Source organism: Amblyomma mixtum, chromosome 1 (assembly GCF_055824585.1).
Source record: "Amblyomma mixtum isolate Tamu chromosome 1, ASM5582458v1, whole genome shotgun sequence".
NCBI lineage: Eukaryota > Metazoa > Arthropoda > Arachnida > Ixodida > Ixodidae > Amblyomma > Amblyomma mixtum.
In genome coordinates, this window is record NC_143012.1 from 276,590,662 (window position 1) to 276,606,631 (window position 15,970).

A 15,970-nucleotide genomic window follows, 5' to 3' on the forward strand; every position below is an offset into this window, starting at 1 on the left:
AGCCAACTTGAGTTAAAAATTTAAAATCCCTATCCAATGAAAACATGCGGGCGTCACCTAAAAATAAAGGAGAGCGCATTGGTATTTTAAGCGTGCATAGCTCCGGGAAGTGCTGTCGACTTTCTGGTTCCAATCTCGGGCATGTGATTAATATGTGAACTGAGATGTGGGCTCCACATCTCGCGCACAGCGGAGAGTTAAAAAAAATGCAGAAGCCAGGATGTTTAATCCGATTTCAATTAGCGAAATCGGCCACACAGGACAATAATTCGAAGTTTTTAAGAATGCTCCGAACATGTAGATCCGAGTTCCCGCAGTAAAAAGAAGAGTTCAGATTCCTCTTTAGTGCACCTTTAAATGAAAGTGCAAATTAAATTATCAGAATGAGAGACAGAGTGCATTATCACGAGTCTACTATAAGAGTCACAAGCGAGCACTGCTGTCAGCATCACCTGACTGTCCTCTACCACGCACAGTGCCATCTAAGATTTTAAAAATTCAATCTACACAAATTGGCTTGTATTACCACGGCATTATCAGTGCCTTGTTGTTGCCACTATAGGCAAGGCACACAATGCTCTCCACTCAAGGATTACATAGGCACAGCACATTAAGAAAATTGACTTCAAAGAAGAGTGCAGAAACAGCATCTTTAGCAACTCTGAAGATACAACCCACCGCAGTGGCTCAGTGGTTACGGCGCTCGGCTGCTGGCCCGAAAGACGCGGGTTTGATCCCGGCTGCGGCGGCCGAATTTTGATAGAGGCGAAATTCTAGAGGCCCGTGTACTGTGCAATGTCAGTGCATGTTAAAGAACACCAGGTGGTCGAAATTTGCGGAGCCCTTCACTATGGCGTCCCTCATAGCCTGAGTCGCTTTGGGACGTTAGACCTCAATAAATCAAATCAAATCAAACTCTGAAGATGCCACCAACACCATTTCCCAATTAAAGAAAGGAAGTTTGAAAGGCTATCACTTCTTCCCACAAGAGGAGTTGTTTGGTTTATAGGGTTTAACATCATGTGACTCGGATTATGAGAGATGCCGTACTGGAAGGCTCTGGATAATTTTGACCACTTGGGGTTCTTTAATATGCACTGACATCACACAGTACTCTGGTCCCTAGCATTCTGCCTTCATCAAAATGTGGCCTCCATGGCTACGTCTCCAAAGCCACGTCTTTCGGATCAACATCTGAGCAAAATAACCAGCGAACCACCACGGTGGCTGCATCATCTGCAAGAAGAAAACACGTAACTAAAATTAGGTGTTGCAACTTTGCTCCTCGTCTTCTCCTTTTGGTTGGCTTCCTCGCGATGCACCCTCCTTAGCTTGGTTAGTTACCATAACTAACAAGGACGGACACCAGTGTAGCAGAGACACGGGCGCTACACATGGCATGATTGCTACGCGCGCGGGGGAGATGGACCTCTTTGGCTCGAGATTTCACCGCATGCGGACCCGTAACAGCGGGCTCCGCTTTTTCACCAGCGGGTGCGAAGCCTCGTGACGGGAACGTTCTCCCACAGCTCTTCCAGTCCAGCCTCGGAGTTTCCCCCTGCCCTAGCGTGGGCAAACATTCGCTCGTAACCATGCTGGTGAGTCGGACATCCTCGATTCCTTGGCGTATTTTGTTGCTAGCTGGCGTTATTCTTGTTGCAGCAATAAATGCCTTGTTTGTGTCAGCCAGAGTGTCATTCCTTTGTTCCCTGGGAGCAAGGCCCATCGTGGTCGGCGTGCGCTGGGTAGCGTATGTGATCACGGAGTGGGGTCCGGCGGTTTTGAACTGTGTCAGCCGCGGTTAAACCGGGGAAAAGTATTTATCCCCCCAATTAAAAACCCCACAGTATCTATAGTCCTTTAAGGTAATGGGAGTCAAGTGAACAGCATTCACCCTGACCATGTTATCTGGCTGATTTTCTATCTTTTGTGTGTCCTACAAATTAATGATTTCTGACGCACTTTTGGAACAGAATGTGTTCGAATACAGCAACAAAGAAGTTTGATTGTTGAGTACTCCAATAAACCATTGGAGTGTGTTCAACATGTATTTAGTCGCATCAGCCATTAAAGGGGCTCTGAAGGGGCTCCCAATAAAGTCAAGGTATGCCTAGGATATTAAAGGATGCCGCTTCACGACTATCCTCCAGCAGGAATTTTCTTAATCTCTTTTGTGGAAGCTAAGTTGTCTCCCGTCAAAATTTTAATTTACGCATCTTCGCGCCTTACTCTCTCCTCTTGTCACTTTGTGCAGGTCGACATGTCGGCACCTCCGCCGGCCCCACCCACTTGTGCAGGAAGGAAACTTTCCTAGGAAAACTATTCACCAACTATGCACGGGCAAATGTTGAACAATTGATTAGCGAACTGTCATTGTTCAGAGAGCAGTTCCTGGAATCAATATCAAGCCGTTGTTCAAATGACAACTGGAATCAGCTAAGCGCTGAAATGAACAAACTAAAAGAAAGACATGTTCCAAAAATCACAGTCGCAACGTCTTTACACTAAGGCAGAACGTTCAGCATCTGAGGGCGATTGGAATAACTACCGCGTGCAGTCAAGAATATACAGTGGACGCCCAATAAACGAAACTCGCTTAAATGAAACTTACGGATAAACGGAATTAAGTGGGGTTATTTGGTTGGTTTCCTATGTCTGTAGTAGAAAAATTGTTCGGTTAATTGAAACACTACTACTTTGTTATCCTCGGTTAAACGGCACAAAAGGTAAACATTCGGAATCCGCGAAGGCATATTTGTGCTCTCGCATGGAACGGTAGTCTCACAACCATGAACAAGTCCTTTGCAGCCAACACTATAGCCGGGACAAGCCAATCCAGTAGTCATTTGTGAGCGCTTCGATTTTGTTGCTGTAGCTCTGCATTAGGCCTACGCGCGATCGGCGTCTCAGCATAATGGAAAGCGTGAAGAAACGGCCGCACAAAGCACTCTCGCTTGAGAAAAAATTGCAAGTTTTGCAGGAGCTTGAGCGAAGCGGTCTATCTCAGACAGAGGTAGCGAAGAAGTTTGATATTCCGAAGTCGACGCTGTCGCAGATCTTGAAGAACAAGGCCACGATTCAAGAGGCTGTCAAGAGTAGGACCTTCGCCTCAAACCGAATGCGGATGAGGACAACGCCGTATGAAGAGCTAGAAAAAGTTCTTTTTCTCTGGTTTAAGCGTGCGCGGAGTGCTAACTTCCCGATAAGTGGTCCCATTTTAGAACAGAAAGCACGGGAGATAGCCCTGCAAATGGGCGTTGAAAATTTCAGCGTGAGTGATGGATGGCTGAGCAGATTCAAAAAGCGCCACGGCCTCATCTTCAAGACCATCTCAGGTGAGAGCGCTGCAGTGAACAGAGATGTCTGCACCGACTGGCAACAGGGGCGACTACAGTATATTTTAAGCAGTTGTGAGCAGCAAGACATCTTTAACGTCAATGAGATGGGACTTTTTTATAAGGCACTTCCATCGAAGACTCTCGCCTACAAAGGCGAAGCCTGCACAGGTGGGAAGCGCAGTAAGGAGCGCATTACCGTACTGGTGGGTGTGAACATGGCTGGTAGTGCAAAGTTAAAGCAGCTGGTGATCGGCAAGTCGAGGCACCCACGTTGCTTCAAGGGCATTCGAGGTCTGCCTGTGACGCACAACGCGAATGGAAGAGCGTGGATGACGATGGCCATCTTTGAAAACTGGCTGCGAGAGGAAGACGCGAAGTTCACCAAGCAGGGCAGGAAAGTTGTTTTCATCGTGGATAATTGCCCTGCCCACGGTCAGGTGGAAGGACTGAAGTCCATCAGGCTCGAATTTCTGCCTGCCAATGCGACGGCTGTAATCCAGCCAATGGATCAAGGAGTAATCCAAAACCTCAAGGTACTCTACCGCCGCCAGCTGCTCCACCGCATGCTGCTTTGTGCCGACAGCGGGAAGGATTATGCCATCGACTTGTTGTCGGCCATACCCATTTTGGCCGACGCCTGGGAACAAGTGAAAGCAACAACTGTGCAGAGGTGCTTCCATCATGCAGGTTTTGAAGCACAGGAACCCGTTCCACATGATGAGACAAGTGCTGCCAATACTGAAGATGAGGCTGACACCATATTCAGCCAAGTGGTGCCATCTGCCCCTTTCTTGCGACAGGACTACGAGGCAGTAGATGAAAATTTGAGCACATGTCAGGAGGAAAGTCTCGAGGAGATGATTGCCGAGGTGCAAGCCGAGGACCAATCCTCCTCCAGTGATGAGTGCGAGGACTCTGTGCCCAGCGCAGTGCCAGACACTGCTGCTAGAAATGCAGTGGCACTTTTGTAGCACTACTTCGAGCGTGATGGGTGTACAGACTTTCTTCGCAGCCTTTCAAGCATGCACAGTCACTTAGTGAAAAACCAACTCCAAAATGTGAAGCAAACCACCATTGATTCTTTTTTTTTTCATTGCGCCCACATCAGTAAGGGCTGGTGCAGATTAATTAAAGTTTTGCTTTGTGAAAAATGTGTACTTTGCTTAAATGAAACTTCTGATAAATAGAACACTTTTTCAATCCCCTTCGAGTTCCGTTTAAGAGTCCACTGTACCAAGCCGAAGTTGAGAAAGCCAAGGATAAATTCTTTAATCATGATATATATCAACTTTACTTAAAACCAATACACAAAAATTTTGGAACGTAGTAAATCTTAAGCCTCCTTCGTCTAGTCTGACAACAATAGTAAAAGATGGTGATTTTATTCACCCATCTGATGTTGCCACCGAATTGAACCTAGTTTTTGGCTCTGTGCTTACTACCGAAACACCAATTCCCACAGGTTTTAATGCTGCTACTATAAACGTAGACATGAATGACATCTTAATTACACAGGAAGGAATTAAGCAAGCTATTGATCGTTTGCCAAGTAATTCGGCCCCCTGAACCGGATGACATATGTCCAAAACTGCTCAAGCTAACTGAACTCGTAATAGCTTGCATACTCACTCCAATTTTTCAGCAGTCTATTGATACAGGATTTGTGCCTGACTATTAGAAAATTGCACGCAGTATACCTATATTTAAATCTGGAGATCCTTCTGTCCTTTCAAATTACAGGCCCATCTCAGTAACGAGTTTACCTTGCAAAATCCTGGAACACATATCAGCAATAATGAAGTACTTCAATCAGCACAACTTTTTTTTTTCAAAACCAACATGAATTACGTGGCCCTTCCTGTGAGTCACAGATATTTGAACTTGTAGCCGACCTGCACGACACTGTGCACCATTTAACGAGAACCGATGCTACATTCATAGACTTTGCAAAAGCATTCGACAAAGTTGCTCACGCTCGTCTCATATTAAAACTTGCAAATCTCAACATGAACAGCAATGTCTTGAACTGGAACTTTTTAACTAAGCGACAGCAGTTTGTGTACGCCAATGGATGCATTAACCCAAGTAAGGTCTGGCGTGCCTCAAGGTTTGGTGCTTGGGCCGATCCTCTTCCTTATTTACATTAATGACATAAGCAGCAACATCACTTCCACAATTAGGCTAATTGCCGACGGCTGTGTTATTTACAGAAAGATTACTGACCCTCACGATACTAATGCTTTGCAATCGGATCTTGACAAAATCACTATGCGGTGCAAACCATGGCTTATGGAAATAAACGTTTCAAAAACAAATCTTGCAACATTTACGACGGCTAGAGTCACTGAGCCCATCTTTTATTCTATCGGTAACGTAGCCATCCAAAAAGTTCCGGCAGTCAAATACCTAGGTGTCCACATTTTGTCGAACTTGACATGGCACAAACACATTGATTACAAAACCACTAAAGCATCCAAAACCCTCGGTTTCCTTAGGCGTCATTTTTACTTTGCAAATCAGGAGACCAAACTCTTGGCATACACAACTTTTGTCAGATCGCAGATAGAATATGCTTATCTTGCCGAGAAACTGGCATCACTTCAAAATAAGGCAGCTAGGTTTATCTCAAGGAAATACGCTCGCTACTCCAGCATCACCAATATTAAATCATCTCTAAATCTAAGCTCACTTCAAAAGCGAAGACTTGTCACTCTGATATGTCACTTTCCCAGGCTTTATCACAATCCTTCGCAATTCACAGAATCTGATGTCAAACCAGCACATTGAATTTTCCCCGATTAGACCACCGCTTTAAAGTGGTCTAATCGCTCACACCAAACTTATGCGCAATTCGCCATTGTTCCTTGCCCTTTACCATTATAATAAACTGCCTGCAGAAATCGTTTCCGAAAAAAATTACGACGCATTTGTTACCAGACTGAAGTGCTTACTCCATTCTTATTGATTCTTAATACACTGTTGCTAGAATTGCATTTTGTCTCCTGCATTGTGGTTCACGTGTGTGTGTTCTCAAGCCTTTCTTTTACCCAGTTACGCTCCCTGCTTTTGAAGTGCGTTTGTTCATGCTTTTCAGATTTTAAATTTCACTTTGTTATGTACTACAATGATTATGGGTTTTTTCAACCTTCCTATGTAATACCCGTGAAGGGCCTTTAGGGTATGTGAATTAAAAAGAAGGGAGGTGGGCAAAGCTTGCGGCCATGGCCATGGCAGGTGCGTGATATCAGAAAGAGGCATCCCGGTGAACCAATGGCAGCCCTACGCTTGTGACGTAAAGAGCGCGACATGACGTGTTGCGTGCCGATTCGGGCGAAGCTCAGCACTGCAGGTCACCGCGAGGCACGGAACCGCGAATTTTTAAAATTATATGTAAATGATTGGTTCGCTTTTGAGGTCCAGTACGCAGCTTGAACACTCGGTGGCCTGTACTCTAACGCAAGCGTATTATAGGCAACCTCAAACACCCTTTTTCAGGGACCCTTTAACAGCTGTCACTGAAATTTGCATTACAAAGTAGTAAAGGGGTTGTCGGATTTTTTTTTTTTTTCCTTGCCATTTCATCTGCTCGCACCTTAAATATTATAAATTCAATACCACCTGCTTGCAAGCCAATTTCTTCATTTCTTTCTCAGACTGCCTCAGTCATGCTTGGAAACCAGCCCGATGTGCCTTTGTAATCAAAGCTTAAGACTGCAAATCTTAACTCTCCATAGGCCATCGATCGCATATGATCGATTCAAATCACCCGCGCAAAAAAGCTCATTTTGGAGAGTCGTGTACGTGCTCGCCATCTAGCTAGCGAGCTCAACAACTGCTCTTTCGATTGCAGCCTTGGTTTCAGTGTTTTGACATGAGGGGGCGCCGTGAAAAATAAAACTTTGAATGGCCGCAGCGGCGTCAGCCGGAGAAAATGGCGTCCGCGTCGCCGCGCGCTCCTCGAAAACGAAAGCTGACACCGAGTACGTCGGCCGCTTTCGGTTTCGTTTTTTGCGACGAAAGCAGTGGTTATTAGTCGGGCAACAATGTACAAACGTTGGATTTGGGTTTCGACCGCGAGACTTCGCCTCGGGAGCCTGGAACGTCAGCGCGTACTTGCATATAAGTTCTGTTTTCGTTCGCTGTGGGTTTTCTGCGGTTCATACGGTTTGTACTTGATGAGAGTGGTTTATTTTTGTGCTTCAGGGTCTTGACAACGTATGGCGAAGGCACTTTGCCAAATGCTCAAGGTCGCGTCGCGTTTTTCAACCAAGACGACAGCTAGGTGTCCATATCGGCACATCGCTGCGGAGCGGCGCTCGGAGATTCGCTCGAGTTCTCGACTTTTTTTTTATGCTCTTCACGGCGTAAATGATGAAGACTGTGTGCGGAATCACTAATAAGTATGCATGGATGAAGATTTTCAGCAAGTTCGGCGTGACAGCTCATGGGAAGACGTGAATCTGTTGGAGATGCTGATGTTCATTGGAATCATCATATATATTGGAATTGTTGACCTGCCGCGACTTCATTTCTACTGAAATACCAGAATAATCTATTCTGGCCCTCTGCCATCAAAAATCATTTCTCAAAATTGGTTTTTCACTTTTTTTGTTTGTTTTTTTGCACGTAACGGACCCAGATGATTCAGTGGTGGCAGCATCTATTGGCAAGACTTGGAAAGTGTCCTGGCTTTCGAACCACATTGCTAAAACTTATTTCATTGATTCTGATGCTTTAGAGCTTGCCTAAAATGCCAAATTTTATCAGCTGGTTTTCAGGGAGCAGCTCATTCAAGAAATCTTCGGGTATGATGAGGGAAATGAAGTCCACGCCCCCAATCCTACCATAGAATCCATTCAACACCAACCGAAAAAAATTAAAAAAAGACTGCAAGCTCGGCTATCAGAAAGCAAGGGAGGAACAAAGATAAAACCTTATGTGAAGCACTTGTCAGTCTACATCTGCTTCACATCTTCACCCCTGATTGCTCTTCACAGTGGCACCATAGTCATGACCCCTGACTTGACAGGCCATGGAAAGTGCAGTAAATTTTTCTCATAGCTGAAACGGTGAATAATGACAGCTATAAACATGTGCAACAGTTTGTATATTCCAGTTTTCCTCTAATCAAGTTCTGGCTTAGTGCAGCCGGTAATTTTTGTTTTTGCTATATACTTTTTTTTGTGTTTTTAGCAAATTTCCCAAATAAATGTTCATTTACTTTCGCACACACAACTCTTATGTTTGTTTCATTCAGAAGTGGAACTAATAAGCTACAATTTCATGCATTGCAATATGTGCTGGGTGTATTAGTTCTTGTGAAAAAAAATTCTTTCCGTACACTCCAAATCGTCCATTTTTCTGTGGTAGCGAAAGAGTTAAGGTGCAAACGGGGCCCGCCCATGGGAGGCAGCCTACGTACCTTTTGTCCAAGCAGGCTGAGGGATACCATCTTGGCATTGTAGACATTCTCAAGTTCGCGCAGGGTCTCCTGCCGCCGCTCCTCCAGCATGGAGCGGTAGAAGTGAAATGTGTCAGCCACCTCCCCCTGGGCTCGCTGGTACTGAGCTTGGAGCCGGCTGGACACCTGTTCCAGGGTCTTGAGTGCTGCCCGGAGGTCATGTGACCTCACCCTTCCGTCCTCCACCATGTGTGACAAGCCTTCCACGTGCCGAGGGGCAGCCTCACTCAGTGGCTCCAGTTCATGCATTGCCTGCAAAGACAATGACAAGACTTAGCCCTAGCCAGGTTAACCACTGGCAAACACAAACCTTCATGCTCGCACTCTGTTTCCCAACTTTTTCCCACAAAGCAAACAGCACAGCTTTCGATATATTTTTTTTTTCCATACAAGCAAACCTTGCTGCCATGTAAACAAGCAGATAACTACTAAAATCCAGTGCCCTGAAAAATATTTGGTTTGGTTTGGTTTGGTTTATGGGGTTTAACGTCCCAAAGCGACTAAGGCTATGAGAGACGCCGTAGTGGAGGGCTCCGGAAATTTCGACCACCTGGGGTTCTTTAACGTGCACTGACATCGCACAGTACACGGGCCTCTAGAATTTCTCCTCCAAAGAAATTCTAGCCGCCGCGGCCGGGATCGAACCCGCGTCTTTCGGGTCAGCAGCCGAGCACCATAACCGCTGAGCCACTGCGACGGCTGAAAAATATTTGTGCATATAAGTATATGGAGTTTAATGTCCCAAACCTGCACATGGGCTATGAAAGACTATAATGGAAAGCTCCAGATTAATTTTGACCATAGCACAAAAAAAAGAGCATCAGTGCGTTTCGCCTCCATTGCGGCCACCGATGCTATGATCACCCAGGTAATGACTACGTTATGCAGATGTATTCTTGAAATTGAAGAGGATTTTATTCTTAGCCATAAACAATATAGATCTTCAGCCGAGCTTTCGAGAGCTATCTTAGCTTTACTTCCAGCTCCTTGACAAAGACTAGCTCTGCTCTAGAATCTGATTCCTCAGCTCTTTTATTACCAGTCCTCTCTGTGGACAAAGGGACAACAGGCATGGACGTAGCAAACATTCGAGAATGGACACTTTTCGCCCACTTGTTGGCTGCCCTGTCTCTCCCATTAGGCAGACTTCTTTTGTAACACATCAGGTATAGATGTTGCTCAGCAAAAAAGGTCAGCCAACTTTGAATTTTGATTAAGAATCTTAGTTAAGAAAGTCATTTTAACTTGGCTTCCCCGTTTTGATAGCCTTTTGAAAAAATCCCAATCTGCAACAAACTTATATGCTGCTGACTACTTGCCGCACCCGCCATATCCTTCTCAAAACAGCCCTCCGGTGCTAGTGCACAGTCTGAAAGACCTCGTACACGTTCTGCAAGAATGAAAAGCAAGCAAGACGCAGCAGGTAGTCCGCCTACCTAAGTCACAGCTTGGCATGAACGCAGCTTGTCAACTGATGAAATCAAGAAAATAATGGAAGACGCATGAGGAACTTTGTCTGATAACTGGTACGTGGAGGGCTCCGGACTAATTCTGACCACATGGGGGTTCTTTAAGGGGGGATGAGGGGATCGAAGGCAACTTTTATATTTTTCGACTTAGAGTGATGAAATTTGGCAGACTGGCTTAGAACAGCGTCGAACAATAAGGTATGACGTTTCACAATGACAGCTTCAGTAGTTTCCCTTTTATCATTGTTTATATGTTCTCCCCATGTTGCTTGCTTGTGGAAAGCCTAGCATGACAAAAAACAAGCTACAGGTCTGTAAATGCTTTCAATATTTACTAAGAAGTGTGGTGTAAATCAAGACTCTCTTAATTTTTTTTAAAGATTTCTCTGCTCTTTTTCATAAAGGACACAATATGCACCTTCTTTTATGTTTAGAATGTATCACGCTCTAATTACCTTGTAATAAAAACATGCGAGCCTAAATGGTAAATCTGAGACTGTCTTGGCACAGACCACATTTCAGTGATCGCAACGAAACAAACGGGGTAAAAATCCATGCTCCCATTGCTGTGTGACGCTTTCCATGAACAAGGTATTAAGCTCAAAACAAACTTTTGAGAAAACAAGCCCGAAAGTTCTAAGCTAGCACACACTGTCTATGTGTAGATGCCGACAAATATATTTATTTGGAGTGCTTGAAGTTTATTTTTGGGTGAAATATTTCAGTACAACATAGAAACAGTGTTGGAGATGCCAAAAAGTGTACTTTTCAAAAATCAACTTTTTTTGCGATTTTTGCGATCTGATCCCCACATCCCCCCTTAACATACACGGTCACCACACAACACATTTTTGCATTCCTTCTCCAGTCAAAATGTGGCCACCATATAGTTGAGCTCAGCAACTAAAAGGCCACATCCACCCAGTCCCCGAGAGCGGGTGCAAGGAGCTTCCTCCTTGCTGCTGACAGGCTCATCTAGGAACTCGACTAGAAGCCAGCCCAACCTTGGGGTGGTCAAGCACGGCGCACTCCTTGCAGACAGGTTGGTCACACGATCGGCAGAAGTAGCGCAGGGCCTCCGACCGGTGGCGCAGGCAGGCGACTGGCTTGTCCTGGGGTGCCCGCAGCCCATCGCGTGTGCTCTGCAGCTCTCCCAGCGTCAACACCCGGTGACCCTCGAAGCAGTGCATGAACTGGTGCGCCATCACACAGTTGGGGCACAGGAAGTTGGCACAGTCGAAGCAGCGGGCGACCGCGCTCGACTCTTTGCCCTGCACAAATGGGCCACCACACCAGAGTCAGCATGGAAAAGAGAGAAGAGCGAACACTATCAAACATACTGACTGTTGAGCTGATCAGAGAAAACTGAAAAAAAAAAAAAAAAAAATTGTCTCGGCCTACCGGTCCGCTTCTTCAGGTTCAAATTTCGCACAGAGGTGGAATTTGGCGGTCATTTTTGTTTCGTATTACATTTGGGTGAAATACTTGCCTGATTCGGTCAGAAATAATCGAAAATCTTCATCGTCTGCGGTGACGGTGGGCCAGAACAGCAAGCTTTCACAGCAGTGGTGCCAGTAGCGCCATCTGCGCCCACCGGAGGAACGAGCGCTCTGCCGTTAGCTACCGTCGAGGCTGCGACGAAACGCAAAGTGGAGAAAGTGGTTGCGTGGTTGGTTGGTTGGTTTGAAAGTGCTTTCAACTATTTCAGCGAAATTTGGCGCAAAAAACAATGCACGCGACTGCCTTCCCCCCTCCCCGCACCACGTGTTTCTCCGCAGCCTCCCTGCACGATATACACTGCTCATTTGTCCAGAGCGCGCGTGATGGCATCATTGCTGCGACAGCCTGCTCTTTTGGTTCTCCAACCCCGCAGATGATGGGGCTTTCCGATTAATTCTGACTCCGTCAGGCAAGTGCTGGACCCAGACATGTTATAAAATAAAACTGACCGCCAAAGATCACTTCTGTGCGAAATGTGAGCCCAAAGAAGCAGATGGTGAGGCCAAGAGAATTATTTTCCATTTCTTTGATTGATGCAACTGTCGTTATGAAGCTCGATAAGTAGAAAGAGTACAAAGACTGACAGAAGAGCATGCTTCTAGCGGGTGGAAACGTGGAAGAGAAGCAAAAGCACAACACACAGCTTTATTGCACACAAGTGACCTGGTATAGCTCTTTACATTAGCCACCAACAAGAGAATGGAGGCAGAAATGAGGACTGAAGGAGATGTGAACAGGGCACACGCCGTGGTTGAATGAATTTCACCAAAAATTTTCACGAATTAAAGGTGACACTTTACAGTCACCAATTTAAGACAAAAAAACGAAAAAGAAAAGACTCAAGGAAAGTCAAACTGACCATCACGTCTGCCCATACCGTATTTTCTGGGCTTATACAGTCCGCGGACTATGCATGTTCAAAAGCTGAAATTTCGCGCTGTGCCGACTGTCTATGGGTGCGAAATACAAGGTTTACTTTTTCAAGATTGCTTGGGAAAGCACAAGAAGCATAGCGTGTCAGTCGAACCCCGCTAAATCACTTAATAAAATCAGCTCCCACATGCAATCAGCTTCGAAATGCAAGCGAATGCTGCTCATGGTGGCTGCTTTTCGATCAAAGCTTGGATATGTGACCGCAACTGCAAAACCTCAATGAATAACGGCAGGGACGGAGAAGTAATGCCTCGTACAATGACCACTGAAGAAGGTATCCGGAAAGTTCATGAACAGCTGCATGAAAGCCAGACTAGAAACTGCTGCAACAGAGGTGTCCGATTCTGATGGCGATGATGACACTGACGAGGCTTTGTCGAATTCGACATGCTTGACTTGTTTTATTCTGACAGGCCTGGTGAAAGTGATTTTGACAGGTTTTAGGGCTGACTTCATGCGGTCTATGAAAAGCCCAGGATTTTACTGCTTGACAATTAAATTTTTGCTTACCAATTGTACACGGCTTGCTGGCAATCTTAAAAAAACCTATTTTCAGTCAAAATTCATCCCCGCCGACTTTACACCGGGTGTGGTCTATCTAAGTAAGAACTTTAACTTTAAACCAAAATTTGCAAAATTTGCTCTGCAGCCTGCGCACTGGGTGCAGACTATAGTTCAGAAAATATGGTAATCATACTGCAAAGTCGCATTTTCTGCAATGACGACATCACAACTGCATGACTGGTGCACTTTTATGGCGTCCACTTCGCACACTAGAAAGCTGAACACAGAAGCAGAACTCATTGGAATCTATGCTGCACTATGGCCCAGAGGTGGGATGGACTTCAAACGTGTGTCCAGCAGCAGAAAACGTCTTTACAGCTGTAATAGCGGTACTGGCTCGTTTTTCAGCAAAATTCTATTTGTGTACGAGATAAGAATCTTGCATTGTAAGGGGGTGAGGGCGCATCATAACTGTGGTTTTGAATAATTCCGGACAGTGCTGCCCCCCCGCACTGCCTCGCTTCTTGGAGTACCCCTCCTAGCCTCAGATTTGCTCGATGTTTTTGTAAAAGTATGCTAGGGAAAACTCCGATTTAATAGCCAGGCATCCATGTAATGCTCGATGAGGCTTGGGCATAATCACCAATGCCATGTTCTGTGGCTACAATATGAACTTTTTGTTTAGCAAATCTCTCCTACTGGCGGTTGGCTTGCAATCTCAGTCCCCTAAAAGAGCAGCTGTCCCAAAGAAAAATTACTCCCTGTTGCTGTCTTGTAACAGTGCTACACAAAGGCGTCACAGTCCTCATAACAAGTCCCTCCATCCATGTATTCTCACCGCCCTATGGTTAAATGCCATCTTCAACTTAGTACCCCAGGCAGCAGCTGCAAGTTTTAATGCAGATGTTCTCTGCCATATTCCTACGAGTTGGTCAGTACTCAGCAACTACACCCAGGTCTTGTCGGGGGTGCAAATGAAGCTAGAGAGACATGGGCTTGAAACTGTACCCCAAGTCACACAATGTGCCTGCGAGCAAAGGTGCTCAAATAAGTTGGACAGCCTCAGGGGCTTCTAGCATTATTTCTGATAGTGCTCACTGAACCAGCATGATTTTTACTACTCAAGTGAACCTGATGACACCACAACAACATGGACAGACTCCTGTTCGATTATTTTACCTTCCCGCTGGCTATTGAATCATGTGCAGTAATAATGCATAAAATACAGAGGAGCCTTTATAAGAAGGATAAGCAACACATTAGTATTCGACTAGGTCATGAAACTGATGGGACAGAGTACATGCACTGTCCTGTCTATTCTTTCTACTTATTATTGTTATTATTTACTTACATTTTTGGCGTTTGCCACCTGTGATAAGTTCACTGGGCTGTCTTAAGACACCCAGCCCAGTAGACCAATCACAAGTGTCTGCAAGCATCCTAATGCTGAGCAGCAGAGCTGAAGACAGCAATGGCTTTTGCTTCCGCGACCAATAATGGCTGTCTACTTTGCATGACTACTGAAAGCTGCACTGAACAGATGAGCCAATCTCCAGGTTATGAGCCACACAACAGGCTTTCTATTTGGAGTGATGGCTGCAATCATGGCAGGGGAGATCCCTATTATAAACTTTTGTTACGTCTGCCCCACAATGCCTTAAGAGCAACGGAGGGAATTTTCAACCCCCATGTGCTGAAAAGGAAGAAAATCCCTCTATTAGATTTTTCTTGGTCCCTAATGAGTTAAAGACTGGCTGCGATTTAACCTGGAAAATCTTAGAGGCGTTGTTAGTAGTTAGACCTTGGGTGGTGCTGTGGGATTTGCTGTTTTTTTTAGGTTTTATAATTGTTCTCATTATTTTGAAATACTACTCATCGGAACTAAGACAGGGAAGTCCAAATAATACAATGCAGTCGTCAACAATGATAAAAAATCCTTCAGAGTCGCCCTTTAGGCCTCAAGGCAGCAGTTTGTAGGACTAACAAACGCTGGTGTCTGACCCGCCACTGTGTCTTTTGTTGTCATCCACTCAACTTGACAGACTGCTGTCAAGGTATCCACACAAGCTGACCTGCCTGGAAGCCTTGGCAGTCTCTAAAATCAGGTAGGGCCAGCAAGAGCTAATAGCAGAACAACGTGCCACTAATGTAACATGCCTTTGAGGTAACATGCCAATGATGTAACAACACTGACCACTGATGTAATGAGCTTCAGTGTAACGAATTTCTTGATGTAGCAAAGTATTGTCGACTGTACAACTTAGTGTCCATGGAACACCAGGTATTTTTAGCTTTAATATATTGAAGTGAACTCTGCTGCACTTTCAAGTAGCAAAATTTGACTGCTGGCTTGAAATAAACCTGAAGAATTGTACCACGAGCTCAAGTGGAGCGCATAGGCAGAGAGATGCACTGACTTATTATAATGGAGATCATGCCACCTGCCATGCCACATGGGGTAGTACAGGCAAAGCTGCAAAAAGTGGTGTCCAGCAAATCACCTAGAAGACTCGAGCATTTGTGCAGCCAGCAAGGCCATCCTGCAGCTCTTGCTATCCTGTCCAAAATCAGCGCTGAATACAGTGTGACGCCTAGTGCTCAAAGACAGCATGCTGCATTCGTCAACATTTTACAGTGAGATCTGTTACTGGTATGCCCCGCTGGAGTGTGGCTTCCTGTCCACGATCATGTGATCAACCCCTGCTCACGCCTTGCATTACCTTCCAGAAGGCCACAAACTCACCCACGATCATATGACTGCACTC

At 45.4% G+C, this 15,970-nt stretch overlaps 1 protein-coding gene across 5 annotated transcripts in view; it reads right to left on the reverse strand.

The window, feature by feature from the left end:
• The window catches only part of brat (tripartite motif-containing protein brain tumor), a 115,866-nt gene that overhangs the window by 9,086 nt on the left and 90,810 nt on the right, over nt 1-15,970 (reverse strand). For all 5 annotated transcript variants that reach the window (XM_089566080.1, XM_089566077.1, XM_089566081.1 and 2 more), the window contains 2 exons: nt 11,273-11,539; nt 8,761-9,051 (listed from right to left, as the gene is read on the reverse strand). In XM_089566080.1, the coding sequence (XP_089422206.1) occupies nt 8,761-9,051; nt 11,273-11,539 (558 nt within the window). The remainder of the gene's footprint in view (nt 1-8,760; nt 9,052-11,272; nt 11,540-15,970) is intronic.